Source organism: Archocentrus centrarchus, chromosome 14 (genome assembly GCF_007364275.1).
Source record: "Archocentrus centrarchus isolate MPI-CPG fArcCen1 chromosome 14, fArcCen1, whole genome shotgun sequence".
NCBI lineage: Eukaryota > Metazoa > Chordata > Actinopteri > Cichliformes > Cichlidae > Archocentrus > Archocentrus centrarchus.
The window spans coordinates 1246760-1274500 of NC_044359.1; the positions used below are offsets into that span (position 1 = coordinate 1246760).

At 47.0% G+C, this 27741-nt stretch overlaps 2 protein-coding genes across 2 annotated transcripts; one reads left to right on the forward strand and one right to left on the reverse strand.

The window, feature by feature from the left end:
- Positions 1-2474: 2474 nt before the first annotated feature.
- Positions 2475-13450, reverse strand: LOC115792329 (alpha-1A adrenergic receptor-like). Its single transcript, XM_030746816.1, has 5 exons — positions 13121-13450; positions 11387-11638; positions 9128-9521; positions 2887-3008; positions 2475-2807 (listed from the first exon to the last, which is right to left on the reverse strand). The coding sequence occupies exons 1-5, from the start codon at positions 13448-13450 to the stop codon at positions 2475-2477; spliced, it is 1431 nt and encodes a 476-aa protein (XP_030602676.1).
- A 7295-nt stretch (positions 13451-20745) lies between these two features.
- On the forward strand, positions 20746-22699 carry LOC115791857 (extensin-like). Its single transcript, XM_030746133.1, has 2 exons — positions 20746-20766; positions 21416-22699. The coding sequence occupies exons 1-2, from the start codon at positions 20746-20748 to the stop codon at positions 22697-22699; spliced, it is 1305 nt and encodes a 434-aa protein (XP_030601993.1).
- The last annotated feature ends 5042 nt before the right edge of the window (positions 22700-27741 follow it).

Genomic DNA, 27741 nt, shown 5'->3' on the forward strand with positions numbered 1-27741 from the left:
TCACATAATGAAGCAGTCACGTGATTATCTCGAAAACGATACGGGCCTCGACACAGGCTTCGTTTGGACACGCCCCCTTTGCTCGGTACAGGCCTCGGGGCTTCGGCACAAGACGTACCATCACTACGGCGAGTTTCAGTGTAAGTTTACATTTTCAGCCTCACTCTCCTCTTGTCCCTGCTCAGAGTCTAATATAAGACAGATATCTGACCTCTGATCAGCCATTAAGCTTTAAACTGAGCATGATTTGCAGACTTTTGACTGACTGCATGTTTAAAACTGCAGTAAATGTTCTTATATAACGCTTTTCTACTCTGAGCTGATACAACATGTCTGCATTCACACAAGCACTTCCATGTGTAACTAAGCTCAGTGCTTTTTATTGCCTGACATTCACACACATTCACACTCCAACATTCACACTTGTGTCAGAGAGCAACTTGAGGTTCAGTATCTTGCCCAAAGACACTTTGGCATGCAGCCCAGAGCAGCCAGGAATTGAACCGCCAGCCTTCCGATTAGTAGGTGACCTGCTCTACATCCTGAGCCCAGCCTTTAGGATCAATAAGGTATTGTGTCCACAACAGACCACTGAAGCCAGTGTTACAGTTCATGCTTGGTGTGAACTGGTCTGAGGTCAGTAAATCTGTGTTTAGCATGTATGAATGAATGTTTCCAGAAACTGCAGCTCTGAGGAGTTCAGCCTGTAATCTGTGCAGCTTAGACTGTGATGAACACGAGAGAAATAATAATTAAGACTGAAGCATTAATCAATGGAAGGACGTCGTTCTGTTCAGATATCTTCATATTTTTATTGTATTTTCTTCTCTGCTTCCTGTTTGGGCTGGTTTTCTGTCTGAGCATGCGCACCCCCCGTGAAGCCGCTCTGTTTCATCAGGTTCACTTCACACCCATTTTTATTTTTAAATATTTCATTAATCCTGTTTTTTCCCGCCTCTCGGAGCTTCCTACATTTTTAAAATAACGTTGGTTTAACCAATCAACGTCGAGTTTAGATCTTCCCGAAGAACGCTGCCTCGTGCAAATATCGCTGTGCTCTCCCCCACACGCAATTGGCTGCTTTGTAGTGACTCAGACTGCGCATGTGCTATGGCCTGAAGGGTGACGTGATCTATCTGGTGCGTTCATGAAAAACTGTTAAAAGCCTGAAAGAAACGGATCAACGAACACAAAATAATTCAGAATTATTGACCAACAAAAGTATTTATTTATTTGATGAATGAGTTTAATTTACAGTGAGGGCATTTTATTACAACCACAGAAATACTGAAATATAAATAAAGTAAATAAAATTAGTGGTACAAACACAGAGAAATGTGTGAAAATTGCACATTTAATTTGTGATTAAAAATCTTTTTTTTAATTTTTAAGAAACAGTTATTTTCTGAAAGGGCGGTTTGTGTTTGTTCTGTAAAAATGTGAATTACACAAACCACACTGATAATTAAATTAATGAGTCTCTGTTAAAAAAAAAGCTGAAATAAAAGCTGCAGTTTCTGAAAAGTAACAAATATTAGCTGCTCAGATATGAAGATCTGATGTTTGTCTTCATCACTAAAGAAAATATGTTGTGATGTGTGATGTGAAAGCATTCTTTAAAAAATGAAGAAAATAATCAGTAGATTAATTATGGGCATTAACTGGAGCTTAAATTACAATAAAACCTGACGTCAGACTCATTTTGACAGTTGTGGTTCTTATGAAGTGAGCTGCAGTTCCTCTGACGCCCACCAGGTGTGCAGCTTTACACAATAAAAGTCTGTAAGTGTTCAGTAATGGCAGACTTTCACAATAAGAGTTTAAGGGCTGCTGTCCTGTTTCACTGAGCACATGCTGCTGCCAACGAAAAGAATTTCAAAATAATCGTCTTTAAAAATATGAAACAAAACAAGAAACAAAAATAATAAGACGAACCATGAAATGTGAGACAGAATGATGTTCAGAGCTGTAAGAAGTCTCAGGATCTTTTTAAGAAACAATTTTCATATTTGAGTTTTGCTGTTAACGTCTGATTCTCAGGCCAGTCCAGTAGGTGGCGTAATGAATCTTTAAGCTGGTTTATGAGCGGCAATAAACCCAGAAGAAGAATTGAATCAATAAACTTCTGTGCTTTTTTCCAATATAAATAATTTTTATGTTTTTTCAGGATAAATTTGGATTTATTTTCTTGAACTTTTCCTAATAAAAGGAAACGGGATCTTCAGATTTTCACATTAAAGGTTTCGTGCTGTTGATCTTCGCTGAGCGTCGTGGACGCTTACAAATGTCCTATGGCCATGTTTGTCTGTAGCAGGTGAAGAGCCCCACCCCGTTTCTCAGGTACAGTCATCACACCTGGATGGACAGAGTGTCTTGTGCGTTGGTTCAAGTGCTTTTCAAACCACTTCCTGTCAGCAGCAGGGAGGGGCGTGGCCACTAGAGACAGCAGCTAGCATTCCAGCTTCCTGTGCGGTTCAGACGGCGGCGTCCCCGTTCATTGATGCCCGTCGTCCCACTCCCAGACTCCGCCCAGTCCCAGCATCTTTAGGAGGCCGCTGGCTCAGCCGTCCACGCCCCACCGCAGATCCAGGGAGGAGGTCTCTGTCTGAGGAGGAGGAGGAGGGCCACGGCGGTGGGTGGAGCCTGGAGGTGACGCAGAGCGGGCTGGGGCTGACGGAGGACAGCGTCTGCTGGCTGCCGTTCATGAAGGACGAGTTGTTGGAGCCCTGATGACCGCGGTAGTTGCAGTACGCCTGCCAGCCCTGACGCTTCCTCTTCCAGCGGCAGCGCAGGATCCGGATGAAGGCCTGAGGACAGGAAGCAGAGGGGGGGTCAGCGAGACCTGCAGGAAGAGGAGGAGGCGGAGCTTGAGGTGTCACCTGTTACCTGTTTGAACTCTCGGCTGTAGCACGGGTAGATGATGGGGTTCAAGCAGCTGTTGAAGTATCCCAACCAGAAGATGACTTTGAAGAAGGTTTCAGGAGGACGCAGGCTGCTGTTGAACGAGCCTGGAAACAAACAAACAAACATAAACAAACAGGTAAACAGTCCCAGGTAAGCTTCAGGTGAGACCAGCAGTGCTGCTCTTCAGTCTACCTACTTTAAAGCTCATGTCAGGTGACAGGCTGTCACAATAAGAGTCTTCTTTGAGAAACAAAGGGAAAATTTTCAAAATAAGTTTCTTAATATAAAACTAGATTCAGCCTGCTGCTCTTCAGTCCTGACCAAAATAATTAATGACATCAGAACATTTTAATGTTCTGATGTCATTAATTCATTTTCAATTATGTTTAAAAAGCACAAACTATAGAAAACAGTGATTTTCATAAATTATCTGTGTTAGTGCTGTTTAACTAGAAAAGCATTCATCATCAAATACAGACACACACTTTGAATCAGTTTATCTGTATTTCTGTAAGTAGGTAAAGAGCCAGGATTTTTTAGAGAGCAGGAAGCTGTCATTCCTGAACGTTTGCTGAATAAAGTGATTTTTAGTTTCTTCTGCTGGTTTTTCTTTGGCCAACTGCAGGACTGCATTATGGCCAGCAGGGGGCAGCATTCACATGCAGAGACCATCGTCATCATCATCGAGAGCAGACAGGCCAAAGCTGAACTCTGAAGTGTGTGATCAGTTCTCAGGAAACTCCTGAGGAGCCCACAAATCTGACCAACCAGCTCTCGTTATCCCCAGAGCCCGGACCTTTAATATTCCTGGACCTTTAATATTCAAGGACATTTAATATTCCTGGACCTTTAATATTCCAGGACCTTTAATATTCCAGGACCTTTAATATTCCTGGACCTTTAATATTCCAGGATATTTAATATTCCTGGACCTTTAATATTCCTGGACCTTTAATATTCCAGGACCTTTAATATTCCTGGACCTTTAATATTCCAGGATTTTTAATATTCCTGGACCTTTAATATTCCAGGACCTTTAATATTCCAGGACCTTTAATATTCCAGGACCTTTAATATTCCTGGACCTTTAATATTCCAGGACCTTTAATATTCCAGGACCTTTAATAATCCATAACAGTGCATTATCCTGCTGCATGATCCCGTCCATCAGCTCCTGACCCGGCTTACAGTGTGATGCTGATCCAAGAAGAAAGCAGGCGTGACCTTCAGCCTCTCTGAAACTGTAATTACTTTATGATCATAATCACACTTTTAAGATGATGCTGATGGTTTCAGCTCCTCCTCCTCCTGCTGAGGGTCTCTGTGAGGTGTCCTGAAGGTGAGGCAGGTGATCCTCTGTGTGTCGGAGGATTCTGGGGGATTTTGGAGGATCAGGTTGTTGCTGTTGCTCAGTGAAGGCGGCCTCCTGAGCAGCTGGGTTATTTCCCCCTGCACATGGACTTGTAAGGCGATCTGTCTCCGTCGTACCTGCGGTGCAGCTCAGTCCTGTCAGCAGCGAAGCTCCTGGTTTGGTGCTGCTGTCTCCAAACTCAGCATGAAGCTGTTCATGAAGACGCTGCTCCACACACTCACAGATCAGAATCGCTGACATCTCATCATCATCTGCCTGATGATGATTATTGATGATCATTGCAAACATTTCCACTTTTTCTTCTTTCTTCTTCTGCCACCAAACTGTGACGAACACTCTGATGAAGATCTGATGGCTCTGCTCTGATGTCATCATCACAGGAGCCCAAACACACAGAGTGAGGAGCAGGTGAGCAACGGTCCAATCAGCATCAATATGAGTGTATTAAATGAGTACTTGGAGCCTATCAGTGTGCACGCCTTCCTCCTTCTTCTTCTGTTTTTATAGATGTGACTCTCTGGAGCAGGAACTCTCTGAGCATGCTCAGCAGGCTCTGCTGATTAATGAGGCCGCAGTGCAGATCATGACTCAGCACAAAGCGCTGCATCGCTGACAGAGGGCGTGCGTCAGTCTGAGGGAGGAAACGCTCACAGCTCTGATCTCTGATGGTTTCCTGTTCACGTGCACGCTCATGTTTCTAATAAAGAGCTCAGTGCACGTGCAGCAGTGTCCGTGAGCCCGCAGCTCGTGGCTCTGTATGATGTCACAGAGGGGACGAGCTGAGGCCCTGTCAGACACACGACGATGATTATGAGCTGAGAATTTTACAGAAACAATCAGCAGCTCAGACCAACGGCAACGTGACCCCAACACACAGAAATCCAACGAGGCTCCGCCCCCTGCAGAGGGAGGACGTCTGACCTCAGGTCCCTCACAGCAGCACACCCAGAGACACATTCGTGTCTTTGGTTTGTGTCACACAAAGTGCAGCATCAGCACACCGACCGTGGAGCACTGCAGTCAGTGACACGCATTCATCCGACCAATAGAAACGCAGAGAGACAGGAAGCAGGTGCAAATGGGACTCAGAGCCGGCGGAGGCTCAGAGCATCATTCCTGTGAGGATCAGCAGACTGTGAACACTGTCCACCAGCGGCTGTCAGCACATGCAGGAAGTGTGGTTGGACCTGAGCTGCTCAGCATGAAGACTTTAAGTTTCCTGATCATCAAACTGGTTCTGCTGCAGAGGTCCTGCAACACTGCAAACATCCAAAGTTCAGATCCATGTTTAAGTATTCAGGAAATGATGACAGTGTTGAGTCTGCAGTGCAGACACGTCTGATGGTTTCTCTGTGAACCTCTGAAGATGAGCGTTTTGTGTAGAGCAGGTAAATGAAGCACCTTTGTGGGGTTACACTAAGCTGATTTACAGGTGATTGTGATTCACTGACTCTAACTGCAGGATGAGTCTGTCTCCATGCTGGAGGAGGGAAAAGGAAGCTCTGCAGAGGGTTTGGAGCGACTCACAGGGTTCCTCTGATGTCTGGAGCAGAAAGTTCTGGCATGAATCATGTTGCAGTTATTGTGTGATATTTAAGCTGATCTGGGAGCAGCTGAAGCCTCTGTCTGAGGCTCGGTGTGGATGGCAGCAGGTCTAAAGATGGAATCCTGCGATCACAGGACTGTTTCTCTGAGACTCAAAGGATCAGGGCGCCGCGGCCGACAGTAAGCCACCGCCGTCTGTCTCTAATGAAACCCGCCGTGGGCCAAAGGTCACCTGAAGCCAGTGGGATTGTGGGTAACGCTTCCTGTGGGCGTTCAGAGATCGGTGGGATCTTTGAGATAATTCAGTGTTATTGAGAGAGTTACAGCCGACCTCAGCCGGGATTAAGGAGCACAGGAACTCCTCCAGGAGCCTTTTTAGGAAGTCGGGATGTTTGAGTCCTTTCACGGAGCGGCGGTCACGGAGTGAGACGCTCTGAGGAGAAAAACCTCCAAATATGCACTGCAGCTGCTCCACTCATCACCTGACAGACCGGCACACTCACAGGTACAAAGCCTGCATGAAGAGCAGAGCGGGTCAACCTGCTGCCTTCACTGAAACCAGGACCTCTGAGTTTCTCCTGCTGTGTGACAAAAACAACTTCAGCGTCCCGCCCTGCGTCTCCTGAATCATTCAAATGAAGTTACAGCAGACTTCCTCATCCATATTTCACCAAAGCATCCCAAACATCAGCCTCTGAGGCCTGCAGTTCCTCTAACCACCACCGGAGGCTCCACACAGACTCCCATAATAACTCCAGGTCTTCTGCAGGCGGCTGTAGCTCTCTGCTAGCTTCACCTCAGCTAACTGGAGTCCCTGAACTGGACCTGGTGAGAGCATGGAGACTATGTCCATCTTTTTTTTACAGTTATTTTCAGCCTTAATCCTCTGTTAATGATCCTGTATCACTTCCTGTTCTGAATCCACAGAGCAGTCACATCTGGGCTCGGTTTGCTGTAACATTATCAGGACTAAACTCCCATCAGTGGACACAATTTACACACAACGATGCAAAAAGAGGGCACAGCACATAATCAGAGACCCATACCACCCTGCCCACTTTCTCCTCAGGCCCAAACACACAACAAACAGCCTGAGGAAAAGATGAGCAGACAGCATCATCACACACAGAACTAGATTCTGCAAAAGCTTCTTCCCTGCCACAGTCAGACTGATGGCAGAGCAAAGGACTGCTCACAGCCAAAATCCACTGTGCAGCACTCCTCACACAGCTAAAACCTCATGTGCAACATTTTCTTTATTTATTCAGTTATTAAAATAACACTTGTTGGTGCAATATCTGTCAGGTGTGCATGTGCAATTTATACTGTGTTCTTTGTAACACTAAGTGTGCAATAACCGCTGTTCAGTATCCATCAACCTTCCATCTTTTGTATTTTTGTATATGTGTGCATATACATATATATATATTTATGTCAATATTTACATATTTTTTTCTATACTTTTTATTTTATTATATTGTATTATTTATATATATATATATATATATATATATATATTTTCCCTACTCTCCTACCCGAAACCTCTGCACAAGAATTCCTGTGTACCCAAACCTTGCGTGTGAGTACAAATGGCAAATAAAGTCTTGAAGTTGAAGTCTTGAAGACGCTACACCTGAGCCGAGGCAGCACCTGAGGGGGCAAACTTTAACGTCTTCCTCCTCCTCCTCCTCCTGAGGTGCAGTTCTGCTCTTTCTGGTTCTTTCTGGGCCTTTGTGGAGCTCAGACCTCAGATCAGCCGTGCTCGCCGTGTTTGACTGGCCCTGACCTCGGGCCTCAGGCTCTGATGTGTCGCAGCGCCCGGAGGATGTTTGGCGTGGATCCACCGTCCCTGTTGTGGGAACTTCGTGACAGAAAATAAAGAAACATTGAGCGTGTTTGACTTCCTGCGCTGCTCTGTCACCGCGGACGCTCCGAGTCTTTTCTGGGATCAGTCCCAGAATCTCCGGCTGCTGATTGGCCGCTGACGCAGGAGCCGAAGCTTCAAATATTTAAAATATGAAGAAACCCAAAATAAAGGCGCTCTGTGAGCAGTTTAGTCACCATCAGTGCTTTTCCCCCTCACTGCTGCTGCCAAAGCCAACAGGCTGACAGAGGACTTGTTTTTCTTCACAAAATGATGTTGGAGGATTTCTCTGCTCCATCAGAGCTCTTTACATTCACAGCGTGAGGCAGCGTGACGAGTCCGGTTTTCCCCGGATTCTGCTCCTCTTCATCCAGAGCCAGCCCGCCGTTCACAGTCAGTGCGATGAGGAGGCGCACGGCCGACACACGGCTTTAAAATATTATCTGAGGGATGGATCTGAGAGGAGACGAGCTCACACGGATTACATCCAGATGGGAACGCCGCAGCGCACGCTCCAAACTCAGATTCCTTATCAGAGTCTCATATTTGAGTCCTTCCTCAGCCGCCCGTTTGAACCTTTCACTGTGCAGCTTTCAGGACGATCACATGATGAGAGGGAACTGTTAGTTTATTCTGAGGTCTGAATCAGGACTTGACCCTTGACCCTGTTTTCCCGTTAGTCCACAGTGTGCATGTTTGTGTTCCCCTCCCAACTCTCCACATATGTTCGTGCTCTGTGCTGCTGCTCTCTGTAAAACCTCAGTCACAGTTGTGTTGGTTCATAAGTGCGTGCTGCACAGGTTTGTGGTTGTGTGTTTGAAAGCAGCAGCCAGAGGTCAACAGGAAGAAGTTCGTGTTGTGATGATCAGGACTGCAGACAGACACACTGGGCTGAACATGAAGGTTTTAGAGCGGAAGCTGTACCGCTCCATCTACGTCCCTACCCTCACCTGAGGTCATGACCTTGGGGTAGTGACTGAGAGGCGCTGCACGACTCGATGAGGCGACTCTTTGACTCACATCTGTGACTAAAACTGAGCCTGTGTGCAAAGCTAGCTGCTTCAGTTTAACCTGTGAAATCTGAGCAGCAGAGACACTGGCGGCCTGCAGGGGGCAGTGTGAGGAGGGGTCAGAGTTCATTCGGTGTCATTTCAGCGCTCGTTAGTTTGCAGCTTTAAACAGTTAGCTTTTTTCTTCTTCTGTTGTCTGCGTGTCAGTAAAAACACCTTTATGATGATGTAGTTTTGCTTCTTCTTCGTTGGTTTTAAAGGGTGTTGTGTGTTTGTTTGAAGGATCAGCTGATTCAGTGTGAGGCAGGTTTGAAACATCTGAACGCGGTGTTTTACTAACAGCCACACTGATGATGGTGATGAAAGGTGAAAGGTTACCTGTGGGTGGGTGTGGCACTGTGACACGTGAGTAAACAGGAAGTGAGGACGTACCGATGGGCAGAGCGAGGAAGAAGGGCAGCCAGCACAGGATGAACATGCCCACCACCACGCCCAGCGTCTTGGCCGCTTTCTTCTCTCGGGAGAACTTCAGCAACTTGACGGTGAGTGAGCTGCGTCCGGTCGAAGCCCCGCCCCCGCCGGCCTTGGAGGTGGGGCACAGCTCCTGGATCTGCTGGTTCCTGCAGTGGATCCTCAGCGTGAGCTCGCTGGAGTCCTCCGCCCGCTCCTTCATCATGCCGGCCTCCAGGTTCGTGGTGGTGCGCTTGGCCACGATGTAGACGCGGCAGTACATGGCGAGGATGACGGCGAGCGGGATGTAGAAGGAACCGAGGGACGAGAAGAGGGCGTAGAAGGGCTCCTCGGTGATGAGGCACACGGTGTCGTCCTGCAGGAGGAAACACATGTTAGACTTTGTAACCACGAGGTCACACCTGAGACTCCATCAGCTCCACCTGTCCGAACCAGCGGGAACGCCACGGACAGGAAAACCATCCAGGAAGCACACAGTTACTAAACATGGAGTCTGCGAAGAAGAATTAGTAACACAAAACATTCCTGATACAAAGACAGGAAGTAAAGTTCACGACTCAGTTCTAACCTGGAACCAGAAACAAGCACGTAAATGTTTATAAATGGAGACTTTTATCAATAATCCTTCAGTTTAGCAGAATCTAATGTTTTTACCTCAAAAAGTCTTTTTTATCACAGTAAACTGAGTTTACGTTTAGGGTAACCCTGCAGCTGCTGGTGCCCATAATAATATTAGAATAATGATAGAAAAGATACAATAAAAATATGAATAACAATCCAAAGTAATCAATAGAAAAAGACAAACATTATAAACAATGACCGAAATAACTCAAAGTGGAGGCACTGAAAACGCTCGCTTATAAAAATGTCTTTCAGAAGGATGATTCCACTGACAGGAAATCAGCCTCAGAGACTGTGGGGTGATCCTCGGCTGAGGACCTCGGTCATACTCTGGTGTGAGAGCAGAGTGGCTTTAAAAACCAGCAATGAGCGGGTGCTCGCTGAGGAGCTGCAGCTGGATGTGTTCAGAGGTCTGTAGTTTAAATAATGAGCTGCAACAGTGTCACAAACACTCGGTGGATTCCTCACTTTTTACCACACTGTCCCAACTTCATGCGGCAGCAGCTGTGAGCGCGTCAGCGATACAACGATGACTTCTGTCTGAGCCATATTTAGCTGCAGGAAGTTCATTTAAAATCACAGACAGTCACTGAAGGCGTCGAGTCACTGGGACAAAAAGATGTGGGTGGAAATCTGCAGAAACTGAGTGAAGCTGCAGTTTGACCTTTAACCTTTACCTGTTTCTGCTGTAGACGCCTCAGAAAAGAACGTGAGAGGAAAATCGGCCTCCATCTGAACCGGACGCCACGAGGCTCCGCCCACAATAAAGACGGGTTTAGCCAAGGAGACGTCCAGGAGGAGCTCCCACCTCCAGCCTCCACATGGACACCAACTACGTACAACAACAACCACAGTAAGCATTGCTGCAACCACTGCAACTAAATCACTGCAACTAAACCACTGCAGCAACTGCCTGGAAAGGTTGTGTGTTGGTGAGTTTGTGCATTTCTGACCTTCACAGAAAGAATCAAACAAAAGTCCACGACTGTGACGCGCGGTCACGTTTACTGACCACAGAGGTTAAAGGTCATCAAACTCTGTCTTCTGATAAAAGTTGCCATCACTGTGTGAAGTCTTTGAAGGCTCGAGGTCAGAGTTCAGAGCCATCTTACGCAGGTTTTAAACCAGCTTAGATTTAAACATACTTTGTGTTACAAAAAGCTTATTTTCTGTAGTAAAGCCATGCTGGTGAAGCCCCGCCCCTTGGCCTACTGCCACCTGCTGCAGGTAACACACTGACTGTGGGTCAGTAACTCACACAAGCCCAGCTTCACTTTAAACTGAGAGGCTGAAGGTTTGAGTGAACCTGATTTTGACCCCTGAGGCGTGTGTGTCATAGAAACCTGAGGTGTGATTGTTGCTCTTTGACCTTTATCAGACACTTTGGTCCAGAGTCCTGCAGCACACACTCACCTCTGCTGCTTTAAAGGTGCTTTAACAATAAAACTCAAAAATGAAGCACGCTCAGACTTCGTTTACAGCCAGCTGAGTCGCCCCCTGCTGGACATTAGAAAGAATACAGGTTTCAGACACATCAGCCTCCTCGGTTTTAGGTCTGTGGTTTAATTTCTGTGGTGCATGCTGGGTAATCTGGCGTACCTGTGACGGCGGCTGTTTCCAGCCTAGGAGCGGGCCGATGGAGATGATGATGGCGAGGATCCAGACGCCCAGCATGGCGAGCAGCGCCCGCCTTTCCGTGACGATGGTCGGGTACTGCAGCGGGTAGCGAACGCCGATGTAGCGGTCGATGGAGATGACGCAGAGGGACATGATGGAGGCCGTGCAGCACAGCACGTCCACCGCCGCCCAGATGTCACAGAAGATCCGACCAAACACCCAATAATCCAACACCTGCAGAGACAGGAAGTCCACCGCGGGTCAGATGGTGAACTTTATCCAACTGATTACCTTTAAACCACCTTTTACAGCTAAACACAGAGGTCAGAGGTCATGGTGATGGACAGTTCTGGTCTGTATTTGAACCTGGATGTTCTACCATGTATACATACACACACACACGCGCTACAGTGGTCCTGTATCACCATGCACTGCTAAGAGCCGCCACCAGAGGGCAGTGTGTGCTGTAAAGAGCTGAGCTCAGTGAGCTGTGAGACTTTCAGAGTAACCTGTAAACAGCAGGAATATTCACCTCGATGAGACTGTGCCTGAAGAGGTGACGGTTCAAACTAGCACCCACGTGAACCCTGCTCTGACCTTTGGAGGAATGCTCTGCTCACTGACCCCCTCATGGATTCATGCTAATCTAATTTAACCAGGAGGCAAACAGGAGAAGCTCTGAGGTGGTGTATCCATCAGAGCTCATCGAAGATCAATGAAACGTTCCTAACGTGTTTATTTGGGCCGTTATTTTGCAGCATCACCTCAAACCTGTGACATGAGACACAGAATCAGACGTTAGATCTGATAAAAACTCTCAGACTCGCTCACTTTGCTCCGAGATAAACTCCGAGAAATCCTTTTTCCCTGGAAGCTGCACTTCTTCCTGCTGAATTCTCCCACAGATTCAGATCAGGATTATTGGAGTGCCACGTCTCTCTGTGTTATCATCTCCGCCTGGACTCGGTGCTTATGCAACGCTGTGATTGAGCAGCTATTAGTTTATTTTGAGCGCGCTCACATCCAAGCGTCCATGTCTCAGACCAAACACTGCCTCCGATCACTCAGTCCAGCTAACATGAACCGCTCTCTGTAAAGATGAGACTTCAACAGAAAAACTGGGATCGTGACATTAAAGCATGAAGCTAAAGCCAAAGATAAACTCATTAAAGAGTTTGTTTACTCAAACATTAATATTCAGATTTCTATATTCAAATAATCAGCTGCAAAAGCTTTTTAGTGTTCAGGTAAAGTCTGATCTCCATCTGTCTTTATATTCAGTAAAATATCAGGATGCTGCTGCCCCAGACTTTGATTCATAAAATAAAATCAGTAAAATCTGAGCTGGGTGGGATCTGTTCTTCATTTAAAAACCTGTTTCCTTCCATATTTCCTCAAATCTTCACTTTATTTCTCTCCTTTCATATTTTCCACTCCTGGATTTCATACTGATTTTTACTGTTTGCTATTAATAAACCCATTAAATCCTAATAAAATGCTCTTTAATCGATCAGGAGGAACTCTTTACTGTCGCACTAACAGCAGAAACTCTGACTCACGGCACAAACTGGGACCGCGGGATATTTCACATTTTTTTCATGATAAATGAAGTCAAAGAATTTCTTCCCTCCGCTCTCCCTCCTGTCCTCTGACTCTTCTGACTTTGCTGCTGTGAAAACATGACAGAAATCTATCGATAAGTGATCGATAATCGACCTCCAGCGTGGCGGACACCGGCAGCACGGTGGTGCCCAGCAGCAGGTCCGCTATGGCCAGGTTGATGATGAAGTAGTTGGTGGGGATCCGCAGGTGTCGGTTGCAGACCACCGACAGGATGACCAGGATGTTCCCCACGATGGCGAACATGATGAAGGAGGCCAGCACCATGCCCACCGGCACCGCCCGGCTCAGGTCCAGCGGGGCGGCGCCGGGGGCCCCGCGGTGCTGCGAGCCGTCGGTGCGGTTGGAGGATGAGTTGGAGTCCGGTATGGGTCCCTGCGTCCCGGGGAAGAGATCCTCGGAGGAGCCGTTAGTCCACAGACTCATGGTGAGGAGCTTTGAGCCGGTAAATTGAAATAAATAAATAAATAAAAATCACTTATTTTGAAGGATTTGGGCAAAGCCCGGATAATTTCCTCTTTCTGTGAGTTTCCCGCCGCAGCGTCCCTCAGCAGGAGCTCCCAAATGATGTTTAAATATAAGGTTTGTAGTTTAAAACCCGTGAAAGCTGAAAGCAGTGACGCTCCTGTTTGCGGTTAAACCTCGCGGCGGGGCGCAGCGCTCGTGCCGGGCGCGCGGAGCAGCAGCAGGTGGAGGCTCGGGTCCGCCGGGCTCGGTTCGGGGTCTCCGGGCGGTGTGACTGCCTCCCGCCGGGCCGCGGAGCTCCTCCTCGGGGTGAGCTGCGGATTCAGGAGCGGGTCACGGATCTCTGTGTCCTTTTATGGTCCAAGTGTTTAATGTGGGAAAGTTTGGAGTGAAGCGCAGAAAAAAAGGAAAGACGCGGAGACACAAAGTGCTGCATCTTTCTCTCACGGTGGAGGACACACACACACACACACACACACACACACACACACACCCTCTCTGCTGGCAGCACTGTAATCACAGAGCAGAGCCAAAGCATGAAGGAGAGGAAACAGCTGCATCCCAGGTGTGCCTAATAATGTGGCAGATATATATTAAGCCCTTCATAGATTTTAAAGCTCACAATCTTTTTATAAGTTCAGCTGTCAGAAAGACACAAAATCTACAATATTCTCACAAATGTACTGCACTGTCAAACTTCAGGAGTACTCTTTGCCGTAACTGAGTACTGCTGCAGTTCCTCTGGTGTCCAGCAGAGGCAGCAGTGAGTCAGTCCCCATAGACTCCCATGTTAATAAACACGTTTGCAGCTGATACAGAAACTGTGCAGGTCTCTGTGGATAACTGACCCTTCATAACAGGGAGGATGTTTCTATAACTCACCTGTTTAAATAAAGTTTGCATTATTAGGGGCGTGGCTTCTCTGACTGACGCGTTGAGCTGTTTGCTCGACTGCTTGCTGGACCGTGTTTGTGCTGTTAGAGCATTTTTAATGCAAATATCTGACCAATAATATCTGAGAAGTGAAAGGTAGAAATCTGATATCAAATATTATATGTAACATTTTTAGTTTTACTGTATTACTACACATTACTATATTATTAGGTATTATCCATCTATCCATTCACTTCCTCTCATCCTGTTCAGGGTCGAGGGGGGGCTGGAGCCTATCCCAGCTGTCATAGGGCGAGAGGCAGGGTACACCCCGAACAGGTCGCCGGCCAACACAGAGAGACAAACAACCTTTCACACTCATACTCACACCTATGGGCAATTTAGCGTAGCCAGTTAACCTAACCCCAGTAAGTGCATGTCTTTGGACTGTGGGAGGAAACCCACACAAGCACAGGGAGAACATGCAAACTCCACACAGAGAGGGAGAGGGGCCTGGGCCAAGGTGGAATCAAACCCTTCCAGATGGTATTCTAACTGTGAGGCAGCAGTGCTAACCACTGCTCCACCATGCTTATTAGGTATTATTATTATTATATTAGGTATTATATTATTTTATGTATTAGGGCTGGGTGATATGGATGAAAAATAATATCGATATTTTTTCTTCCCAAAGGTAGAAACAAAAAGGCCCTTCAGAGTCACAGCTAAATGTGCCAGATGTCACACAGACACTTTTATTAACATCCAGCTGTAGATGTACTGCTCAAAACCAAACCACTGGCATATTTAAATAATAATGCTCCTCAAATAAATTAATGCTTTTTTCCTCATAACAAAAGACTCACAGCTGTGCTATTAAAATGTAACCATTAAAGATGCAGAGCAAAAACAGTAAAAGGCTGATTATTCTTTAAAAAGCAGGCTGGTGTAGTCTACTTCACCAAAGTACTTCCTCCTGTGTGTACTCCTGTACATCCAGTACTCTGTGCAGGTAACAAACACGTAAACAGAGTGAACAAACTTCCCTCCTTCACTCAGTCACACATACACGCCGATGTATCACAGCAACAGCGGCGTCTACGTCCCTTCTGCTGTTAAGGTCACGTGACTTACGTACAGTTTCTGAAAAGCCGCTAAATCGCTAAGTTATCAACACTGCCTGCATGATTTACGGGGGGGGGGGGGGGGTGATGCTGTGCAGACAAATATTCAGACAAGTATTACAGTATTACAAGTATTACAGTATTACAGTAATACAGTTTGATGATCAGGTGTTTTTGTGGCTGCTCTCAGATCTGTGCACAGCTCACACTCAGGTTTAATATGAGACAATGTGATCACACTTAGTTACTCTGTGATTCGTATCATAGTAACTTTACTGTCACTCACTCTGAGTGAGATACTGCAGTTTTTATTGAGATACTGCAGTAGTTTGCTGCTCCTGTCTGATGTCGGCGTGTTGAAGAATAAGTGGCGTCTTTATTCCTCGTGCAGCTCGGGTCACTTCCTGTCCATTTCCCCGCTGAGCCCTGTGATGGGCTGACGTGCGGTCGTGGAGCTGAGCCGGTTCCTCGCTGTGGCACGAGCAGCGTCTCACACCGACGTGTTAATAGGTCAAAGATAACAGCGTGACCCCGGGAAGGGCAGAGGGCTTATCGCTGGCATGGGAACTCATTCAGTCCTGCACTCAGGTCAGAGCCGCAGAGCTGGATCAAAGGTCGCTCTGCTCTCCATCCTCAGGTCAGGTATGAGTGAGCCTTCGACTCGCCTCATCAGCATTATTAGGAGCTGCATTCAGACTTCCTCCCACCTCCAACAGGTGGAGGTGAAGAAGCTCGATGTTACACTTCCTGTTTCTGATGATGAGCAACTCAGGCTGCTCCAAATTCTCAGTTCATCATTTTTTACACTCCTGGATCTCCATGATGTCATAGAGGTGTGATAGCCCTCATATGATCATCTCAAGTATAGAAGCTCCACCCACTGTGTGAGGTCAGCCAATCAGATTCTTTTTGCACGGTTGCTTATAGTTACTGCTGGTTAACCTCTGCATCCATCCTGCTCCTCCGCCCTGAGGTCCTGCTGATGCAGAGGTTCATCTGTTTGTTCTTAATAATTTGCTTCCACGTATGAAATGATTTAGAGTCAGAGGAAGCATCGACCAATCAGAGAGCTACAGGGCTGTCACATGTTTCCTCAGCGGAGACAAACAGGTTAAAGACAGGAGAAGCCTTCATGTCTGAGATGATGCTGATTCAAAGACAGCTCTAAAAACATCTGATCTGGGATCAGAAGCAGAGAAGCAGGTTTACTGAGGACACTGAGGCACTCACTGATCTCAGTGTGTTGTTGTAATCGTGACTGCAGACTCACAACATGGCTGCTGAACAGCATCTCTGACAACTGACCATGACTGAGCTCAACTGCAAGTACACAGAATTTATGCTCAGACATGTCTGATCATTTGATTTGATCAGGGTTATTGATTAAACCTAATGCACTACATATTTACATATTTACATATGGCACGATACCACTTTTTTATGTCCGATACCGATATTTTAGATTTGGATATCGGCCGATACCGATATAAATCCGATATTTAAAATTGATCCAGGCATTTAAAAACATAAAAAAAAATTTAAAAAAAAGAAGTCAACAGTCTCTCACACAACAAAATCAAAGTCTTTTAGTTGTCCCACATACAAGACTAAGGACCAGGGTGGGCAGAGCTTTTTAGGCAGTGGCACCAAAGCTCTGGAACTCTTTACCACTCCAGCTCCATTTAGCTGACTCTGTGGCATCATTTAAAAAATAGTTGAAAACTTTTCTGTTTAACCAGGCTTTCTGGTTTCTGACTTTATTTTTATTCTTTTTCATTTAATATGGTAATGTTATTATGTTTTTAACATAGTGTTTTCTGGGGGTGGGGGGGGGTGATATTGTGTTTTAGTTATTGTACAGCGCTTTTCTGTCTGTGAAAAAAACTATATAAATAAACTTTACTTACTTACAACAATAACTATCACCTGAATCCTGTTGCTTCTGTGTGAGAAGGTGATGCTTATGGCGTGTTGCAAATTTCATTAGGGCTGCAACTATCGATTATTTTAGCAATTGCTTATTCTATTTATATTGATTACCCAAGTAACTGGACAAGAAATACTTTTTTTCATATTAACAGTTCATCTGCATATTTTAACTTCCGTACTGCAGTTTTTCCCTGTGTGAAACAAACAGGGTGGATGGAGCAGCTACAAAGTTCTCTTTTCTTCACGTACTGATCAGGTGGTTGATGAAGGACCTCCAGCTGTTTCCCAGTAAAGGTTTAATGGAGGTTACAGGGACGAAAAGGCTTCTTTTGGACACTAGAAAAACATTTCCTTCTGCCCCATCTGAGCGCGCCGGCTCCGCCTCTTTCCGCTTGTGCAGACAGACTGCAGTAAATCAGCTGACTGCTGCTGTTGCGTCATCAGTGTTCACGTGAAAAACTAGGGGCTGCGTGAGCGCAATCTTGTAATGCTTTATATTTACAAGGGGAAGGGGTCCTTCTGTACCAGACGGTCACCAGTGCTAATAGCTGCACTCGCTAGCAGTATGTCCGGGAGCTGAAGTAGAGAAAAAAATAACAGCTGATTCTCAGCACAGCGAGCACAACACACAAACAAGACACAGAGCGGTGGAGGCGGAAAAACATGTCAGCGATGATCGCTCAGTGTCAAAGGGAATCCGTCGCAGCGACGGAGGATCTGAGGGGGTTGTTTTCTAACTCCTGATCCCCCACTCCATTCCAGTAGGTGGTGGTAATGCAGCTCTAAGCTGGTTTGGTCAACCGCAAACCCACAAGAAGAAGAAGACGACTGAGCCCTGTAATGCAGCTAATGTGAGCGAAACGTTATTTAATGTATCGGATTACATTTTTTTATTTCTTTCCGATATCCAATCCAGTAATTTAGGCCAGTATCGGACCGATACCAATACTGAATATCGGATCGGCGCATCCCTACTATGTAGTGTGTCTGTCCGTGTGGACGTCTGCACCTTTTAAAGGACGCCCTTCATGGAGGTCAGAGGGCACGGCTCACAGTGTGATTACATTAGTACACAGCAGAGATGAAGTCTGCAGAGTTTAGATCAGGACGAGTGTTTGAATCATAAACATCTTCATAAACATTTTATACTTTTGACAGTTTTCTTTGTGGTCTGTAAAACATGAATGATAATAATGATCCTTTCACAGCACATCCACCTTTGATGGAGCCTGAAGACATTTTTTTTTTTTTTTTTTTTTTTGCGTTTTTGGCCACAGCAGCTTTTATGGACAGTGGAGAGAGACAGGAAATGGGGGAAAGATACAGGGGAACACACGCGGGCAAATTGGCGACAGGCCGGGACGCGAATCTTCGCCACCCGCACCTCAACACGGTATGTGTACGTGGTGGCCGGCTTCACCACTAAGCCACCCAGGCGCCCCCACCTATTCTTTTCAGAGGAGTGGAGCCTATCCCAGCTGTCAGAGGGTGAGACGCGGGGTACACCTGGACAGGTCACCAGTCTGTCACAGACAGACAACCACTCACACCTGTAACAGTGAGAACAGGTGAATAACTCATTGAAGCCGTCTGAACCCTCAGGCCTCGGTCCAGCCTGAAAGCTGCTCTCAGCTTCCTGTTCCTGTTGGCCTCAGAGCTCCTTTGTTCTTTAACCCCAGCCCGTCTGTCACTGCAGTAAATTCTATGGTTCAGACAGGTGATAAAATAAAGTTATTATTAATACTTTCCACTGAGTCAGTCAGTCAGCTGTGTCTGTAGTCGTCTGAGGAGGTGGTGAAACTGATATGCACGGTAGAAGGGCCCAATAATAAAGCCCCCCGCCCCCTGGGGCCCCTCAGGAGGTTAATCCGGCCCTCTGTGGACAAAGAGGGGCGGCCATTCAGTTCCCGAAGGCTCCGTTAATCATGACAGAAATAAACCTCTGGAAGAGCTCAGCCCGTAGCTGAACTGCTGTAAAGGCGGGCGGATGATGTCAGATGTTCCCGGCGGTCGGAGGCTCGCTGCAGTTGGCGTTTGTTAAATTTAAAGTCCTTCCTTTCAGAAGCAAACAGCAGAGAGGAACGACTGAGCTGCAGAAAATCTAAATCCTGCCTCTGGATGTGTTCGGTGGGAGCGTGTGAGGTCAGCACTGAGTCATTCCCAGCCAAGGACGGCCTGTTTCAGGTGGTATAAGTAGCCCACAGGGAGGCTGCGAGCTATTTTCAGGTCAGTGAGAAATGTGCACCATGCCGTTGGCAGCGCAACAACAATAACCTCCTGCAGAGGTGCTGCTGTGTGGACATAGCGGCAGCCAATCAGAGCCTCGGCTGGGCGGGGACAGACTCCAGCTGACGTCTTTCTGATTTTTCATCTGAAGTAAATCATTACAGCAGCTCGGGTCAGTATCTGGAGCTCACTCAGAGGCAGAACGCATCCGGACAGGAGTCACCTGCTGAGGAAAGAGGTCAGAGGTCAAACTGGTGGGAGCCGATGGAGCCAGCCTGTTGGGTGTCTTCAGTGGAGTGCAGATGGTGGTGCAGGAATGTTTTCCTGGACTTTGGTGGAGGATCTGCTGCAGCTCAGCTGCTCTGTGTTTGAATGGGTCAGACTAACTTTCAGTTTTCTGTCTGTAAGGGTGGGCGGAGCCTCCAGGTCTAAAAGTGAAACCTGCAGCCAGCAGGGGCAGTATATGAACCACTGAACCCTAAAAAACAGGCTGAACGAATGGCTGGCAGTGATGGAGTCACCTGTGAGGCTGAAGGAGGCTGTCACTAATGAGACCTTTACTCTTTCAGTCAGTATTTCACATTAAAACCCAGTTTTAGCTGGAGAAGCGCCGGCTCGGTTCTCTCAGGAACCACTCGGCTGCATGAAGAAGGAGCTGCGCTGAGACAAACTGAAACATCTTTACATTTGGAGCCTTTCTGCAGGCTCACAGCAGCTCCTCCCTCTGTGTCTGCAGAGATGCAGCTTCATGTTACCAAATATTACTCTCCTAATGAATGAACAGGCAGCAGCACAGAAAGTAAACCTTGCTTTTTGTACGTCTGTTAAAGTCTGATCTGGTGGCACAACCAGGAAAAGATGTTAAAGTGAACACTGCTGGAGCCTCGTTAGCCATTTGTTTCTTCTTCCGTTTCAGGAAGTGACCATATTTATACGAGAGGGTGGAGTGCTAAGCTACCAGATAATCCTAGCTAGCTTGGTTATCAGCCTGCATCCACAGAGCCTCTCACACAGATACCTGCTGATGCTCAGTAACATCCAGTTAATGCGTGCTAATGTTTATATTCAGGATTTCACCACTAGGTGGCAGAGTTTTACCTGAACATGTTGGAGTACGTACCTGTGGTAAGAAATACGAACGTCCCACTCAGGGTGCTCAGGAACTTTTACACCTGCACCATCGAGAGCATCATGCGTGGGAGCATCACCACCTGGATGGGAAACTGCACCAAGCAGGACTTCATGGCCCTAAAAAGGGTGGTTCGTTCAGCTGAACGGACCATCAGAACCACCCTCCCCCACCTGCAGGACATTTACACCAAGCAGTGCAGGCTGAGGGCCATGAAGATCCTAAAACAGCCCAGCCACCCCGGACACTCTCTCTTCTCCCTGCTCCCATCAGGCCGGCGTTACCGCTGCCTGAGGGCTAAGACTGAAAGGTTGAAGAAGAGTTTTTACCCACAAGCCATCCGTCTGCTCAACTCTGAGCCCTAACTGGACCATTATTGCACAGTGTAAATATTATAATTTAAAAAGTGTGTATAGTGTATAGTATATAGAGTATAGTGTATAGTGTGAATTACTTTTTTTTAATTTTTATTCTTCTTATTTATATGTGTGTGTATATATGGTTGCAGGTACAAAATACATTTCACTGTGCATTGTACTGTGTATAACTGTGCATGTGACAAATAAACACTATCTTATCTTATCTTTTTACCTGAGCTTGGTGGTGTTGTGTTTTACCAGCACTGATTTACTGTCCATCACACAGCATCCACCCCTACAGACATCCACCCCCACAGAAATCCACACCTACAGACATCCATCCCCACAGACATCCACACCTACAGAAATCCACCCCTACAGACATCCACCCCTACAGACATCCATCCCTACAGACATCCACACCTACAGACATCCATCCCCACAGACATCCACACCTACAGAAATCCACCCCTACAGACATCCATCCCTACAGACATCCACCCCTACAGACATCCACCCCCACAGACATCCACACCTACAGACATCCATCCCCACAGACATCCAAACCTACAGAAATCCACCCCTACAGACATCCATCCCTACAGACATCCACACCTACAGACATCCACCCCCACAGACATCCACACCTACAGAAATCCACCCCTACAGACATCCAACCCTACAGACATCCAACCCTACAGACATCCACCCCTACAGACATCCACCCCCACAGACATCCACACCTACAGAAATCCACCCCTCCATACATCCACCCCTACAGACATCCATGCATACAGACATCCACACCTACAGACATCCACCCCCACAGACATCCACACCTACAGAAATCCACCCCTACAGACATCCATCCCTACAGACATCCATCCCTACAGACATCCACCCCAACAGACATCCACCCCCACAGACATCCACACCTACAGAAATCCATCCCTACAGACATCCACCCCTACAGACATCCACCCCCACAGACATCCACACCTACAGAAATCCACCCCTACAGACATCCACACCTACAGACATCCATCCCCACAGACATCCACACCTACAGAAATCCACCCCTACAGACATCCATCCCTACAGACATCCACACCTACAGACATCCACCCCCACAGACATCCACACCTACAGAAATCCACCCCTACAGACATCCATCCCTACAGACATCCATCCCTACAGACATCCACCCCTACAGACATCCACCCCTACAGACATCCATGCATACAGACATCCACACCTACAGAAATCCACCCCTACAGAAACCCACCCCTACAGACATCCACACCTTCAGACATCCTCCCCTACAGACATCCACAGCTACAGCATCCACCCCTACAGACATCCACCACTACAGACATCCACCCCAACAGACATCCACACCTACAGCATCCACACCTACAGTACAGACATCCACACCTTCAGACATCCACCCCCACAGACATCCACACCTTCAGACATCCACACCTACAGACATCCACACCTACAGACATCCACCCCTACAGACATCCACCCCTACAGACATCCACACCTACAGCATGCATCCCTACAGTAGCTGGAGGCACAACAGTGATCCCAGCCTGCAGGTCGATGGACTGTGGGTGGGACCCAGAGTAAGTCCTGGGGGGGCAGCGTCATCAGGACATTTGAGCCCAGAACCTTCTTGCTGTGATGTTGACCCTGTTTTGGGAATAAAGAGCTGCTCCTTCAGCTCTGACCCTCTGGCTCTTTCTGAGCAAAGTTTAACATTGTTAGCAGAATCTATGCAGTCAGCTTCCATCATCTTCATCCAGAGCTGAGAGCGCGAAGGGCGGAGCCAGTGTCATGTTCCTGATAAAGTGCTCACTGAGTCTCTGTGTGGAAAATCTAAATCTGATAGATCAAAGTTCAGGAGTGTTGTTCTAACATGAAGCCTGATGGAAGTGATTTAAGGTCAGCATCGGTGTGGAGCAGCCGATCATGTCAGCGTCCTCGGATGAAGAGTGTGAGTCAGAGCGAGACGCGGTGCTGCAGACTGAGGAGGAGGACAGGGGGATGATGGGACAAAGATTTACGGCACAATGCAAGCCAAAGAAAGAGGAGAGCATCACATTCAGTCTGCAGCTCTGAAGATCATCTTCATTCAGTTATTGATACATTCAGACTGTTACTGATTCTCTGAAAGCAGCTCTGCTCAGTATTTTTGATTAGATCGGTTAAAAGGAGCCGAGTCTGCAGCCGGACGAGGCTTTAGGCTGATTTATAGTGTTTCAGGAGCCTCTTATCATTCATGGGGCTTCAGTGAAGCACCGAAGCACAGCCTGAAGCACAGACTGAAGCACAGACTGAAGACCTCAGAGATGCATCAATGAGACTGTAACAAAGTTCCAGCTTTGTCTCGTTCTCTAGTGTGTGCATGTAAACAAACTAAAAATATATTTTTGATCCCAAACTTTGCTTTGATTTTACAAATCTGTCCTGATCCCAGGTCTTCGGTTTCAGTTAGGTTTGAAGCTTTTCAATAAACCTTCAAATCAAGAAAACCTATTTTTTTTATTTTAAACTTTTGTTTCTGGTTTCAAAAATGAATCTTTGTGTCTTTCCAATTTGTTTTTGCTGTTCTGTGTACAAACTGCTGAGCTATGGACGTGTTAACAGTGTGCTGCACACAGCAGCTGGAAATTTGGTGCTTTAATGATTTTCCACTGTTTCTGATCCCTCAGAGCTTCATAAGTACAGGATGTGTCTGCATGAGGCTGAAAAGCCTGATATGAACCTGATATCATGAAGCTCAGAGGTTAGAATAAAGCCTCTGATGCGGAGCTGCTGACTGATGCAAATGCAGCGTGAAGAGTTCAGTCCAGCAGTGTTTCTGCTGCGTGGAGCTGGAGAGGATGAGGAGGAAGGATGAAGAGCAGCTGTGATGGAGCGGGGAGGGCGAGGCTGCAGCGGGGAGAGGCCGAGCTGTGTTTGAGTGCAGGATGCTGCAGTCACCCTGTTTTTACTCTTTTATGAGCGGGCTTCTTCTCACTGAGTCTGCTCAAACATGCTGAGGTCGTGGCTGAGGTCATGGCTGAGGTCATGGGTGAGGAAGCACTGAAAAAGTGCCTTTTTAGATTAGATAAAACTTTATTCATCCCTTTAGGAAGACTCCATCAGGGAAATTAAAGGAAATTACAAATAAAAATTTTTTAAAGGGCAGTTTTCAAATTAATATCTGTAATTTTTGATGTCATGGTTTCAGGTGCGGCTGCAGCCTGATTGTTGCAGGTGTGAGACGTTCTCAGGTGTGTGTGTTTGCAGCTTTCAGCTCCAGCTCTTGATCTCAGTGGTGAATGAGGAACTGCTCACTCTGATGCACACACAGATGAGTCGCAGTGTGTGTGTGTGTGTGTGTGTGTGTGTCTACCTGCAGGTCTGAATGTGAGCCAGTGCTCTGTCAGCAGGCGCTGCATTAATAAAGGTTTGGACGCGTCCCTCAGCTGCAGGGCGACCTGCAGCCTCGTCACACTGCAGCAGAGGGAAAAACTTCCCGAGCAGCTTCTTCCCCGCTGAGGATTCTTCTTTGTACTTTCTCAAACGTCTCAGTGATCCCTTTAATCCGGAGCACAAATACATGTGATTATCCCAGTTTTAGGGGGACTCAGCGGCGAGCCCTTCCCATGACCCCCGAGGCCTTCGTGCATGTCAGGAAACCGTCTCACGCAGACGCCGCAGACCGCCGCTTTCTGCTGCAGCCTCATACTCATTGAGGCTGACCTCCTGAGGGGCCCCGGGAACTGGTTTGTTGTTGGGCCCCTGCTGACCCCATCATACATGTCAGTGTTTTACCCAGAATCCCCTCTGCTCTCTGCAGGGTTTAATAAAGTCTGACTCTCAGCAGAGCACGGCTGCAGCTGGTGTAACTCTGACACAGTTATTATTTAGCTCTGTGTGTTTCTGTGAGGTTTAAATAATGATAAAATATTATCACAGGGACACCCCCCCCCCCCCCCCCCGCATGCAGCAGCATCCTTGAGAAACATGAGTGAAATATCCCTTTAAATAGCCCATAAACTGAGTCTTCAGTGAAGAAAGGTCAGGTCTGTGAAGCCTGAAGTCCCACAGCATAAAAATATGCCAAATATTTCATTACAGTGGCCCCGCCCTGCTGCAGGGTTCATCCCTGCACTCTGTTAGCTTTGCATGAGTCTCAGATTAAATCCATCCTCTTTATTAATGATCAGCTCAGCATCAGCAGCTTCTGTAATAATCACTTCAATTATTTTCATGCCATCAGGAACCGTAGCAGAGCCCAAAATCTCCACACTTTAAACTGGAAACCTGTGACTGTGAGTCTGAGCAGAGCTGCTCTCGGTGTGAGGAGCAGCTGATGGTTATGAAGCATTAACGGGGTCGTGGCTGCTCGCAGGTATGAGTCCATCTCTGCTGACCCTGGAGCCTGGTGCGGACCTCGGCCTGCTGTGTGTGCACACGCAGCTCCGAGCTGCTCCTCTGGGACCGTCCTGCTCGCTCCTCCCGCCTCTGTGTTGTAGTTCTGCTTAGACATAAATATTTCAGCTGCGTCCACATCGACCGCAAAACATGACTGATATTCAGCGACTTTAATAACCACTGGCAACTTCACGTTGTCAGTGGTTAACCAACCCCCAACCCCGAGCCCCTCCTGCAGGAGCCGTGTTGGTTCTTGGTCCCAGCAGAGCGACTCCCGCTCATAAAGCAGGAATGTCTGTTATAATAACGTGTGTGTTCTCGTCCTTTAACCCCTTAAGCCCGAGCTATTTGCTGAAATTTCCACCTCTAAAAATACCGCGGATCGGCTCGGTACCGGCTCCACCTAAACAAACAGGTCTGGGATCTGCGGCTCAGCTGCACCTGGAGGAGTTTGGAGCTCAGTCGGTCTCTGAGTCTCCATCAGCTGCAGGGAGGCCTCCATGAAGCAGCGGGTTTGGGTTTAAAGGGTCAGCGTCTCCGATGATGTCACAGCACCTGATGACCGTATCAAACACAGACAGCTGATGTCAACCCGTCACAGACGTCCTCATAAGGTCATCTTAAAGGGGCGGTACGCCCACAAACTCACAGCACAGTATGATCACCTGTGCAGGTGAGCTCAGAGAGCGTTAGCTCGCTGTTACCGTCAGTGATTCTGGCTGCACGTTTCCCTCAGCTGTGCATCAAACAGGTTCATGTAGGTCAGGGGTACGCAAATAAAATTTAAAGAGGTCCAGGCACACAAAATGTCACGAGGCCAAGGTCCAGAAGTCCAATTATTTCACGTCATCTTGAGAGACAATGGAACTACATATATAGTGTTGGATTTTATTAGTTTTCAGAGCGGTTTTGCTCGTTTTTATTTTTGGTTTAATATCTTAGTTTTAGTTTCGTTTTTGTTAGTTTTTAGTTTTTTCGTTATTTCGTTAACTATAATAACCCTGTTTGTCACAAAGGAACCAGCTCGGTGGTATGATGTGGTCTGTCCAAACTCACATGTAATTGGTCAGTGGGTTTCCTTGGAAACTTCACCACTACCGTAAGGACTGTAAGAGCTGGTCATTTCTGTTTTGGTGTTGGGTTCGGGTCTGCATGAGACATCATTTCGGTCCAGATCCAGACCGAGGTCCGCCTATTGGTGACCTCTGCTGTAGGTATAAAAACTGAATGCCCTCTCATTTATGGACAGATGTGAGCAGATGTGAACTGTGTGTTTCTGTATCATATTCAGCTTTTTGTACTTAGTGATTCAATTGATCCATTTAATTTTACTGATTAAGCGCCTTCATTTTATTCTACTTTATTTCTTATGTTTAGCTGAGCTCCTTTTTAGCTTATTGAGCAGCTTTGTTTTGCCACATTAATTATGATGATCATATTGGCCTCGTCTGCTGAATTAAGGCTGGTTAGGTTGGGTTTAAAGCTTTGCCTTCAGGGATCATTACAGCTGATTTTATTGGATCACATGTCTCTGGCCCTGGAGCCAATGGGAGCCCTTCTAATGTTTGCAGTGTTGTTGTTTTGATATTGGAGTAAATGGTCCTGAAAGTGCAGCATGATTATTCCTGTTTGCAGGTTAGCTGATTAAATCACATCATAATGACGCAGGCTGACGGTCAGATGGACCGACTCCACAGGAGCTCTGAGGTGGGTGATGCTGGTGGAGCAGCAGCCTGAGCTCAGATGGAGGTCAGCAGGTTCCTTCATGAAGCTGAGGCGGACTCAGATCCAATGAGCTCTTTAGTGCGATGGTACCTGCACAGGTAAGTGTTGCTCTCATCTCTGCAGATTACACCTAATCAGCAAAGCTGCTCATTTCCACCTGAGCATCACCCATTAAACTACACAACAGAGGGGGTCACACTGAGGTCACGCTGAGGTCACAGCTCTGCTCAGTTGGAGATGAGCTGCAGCGCGCTCCATTATTCCCTCTGCAGCAGGCTCTGGTCTCAATCTGTCCTGACCTTTGACCTGCAGATTCTGGACTCATCAGTCTGTGTAAACACAATCAGAAACACACACATTACACGGGTTGATGGTGCAAATCCTTCCACTTCTTCTCATGTGCCACAGGGTTTCTGTTTGAGGTCAGCTGTGAAAAAAAGATGGTTCGGGTTCAACTAG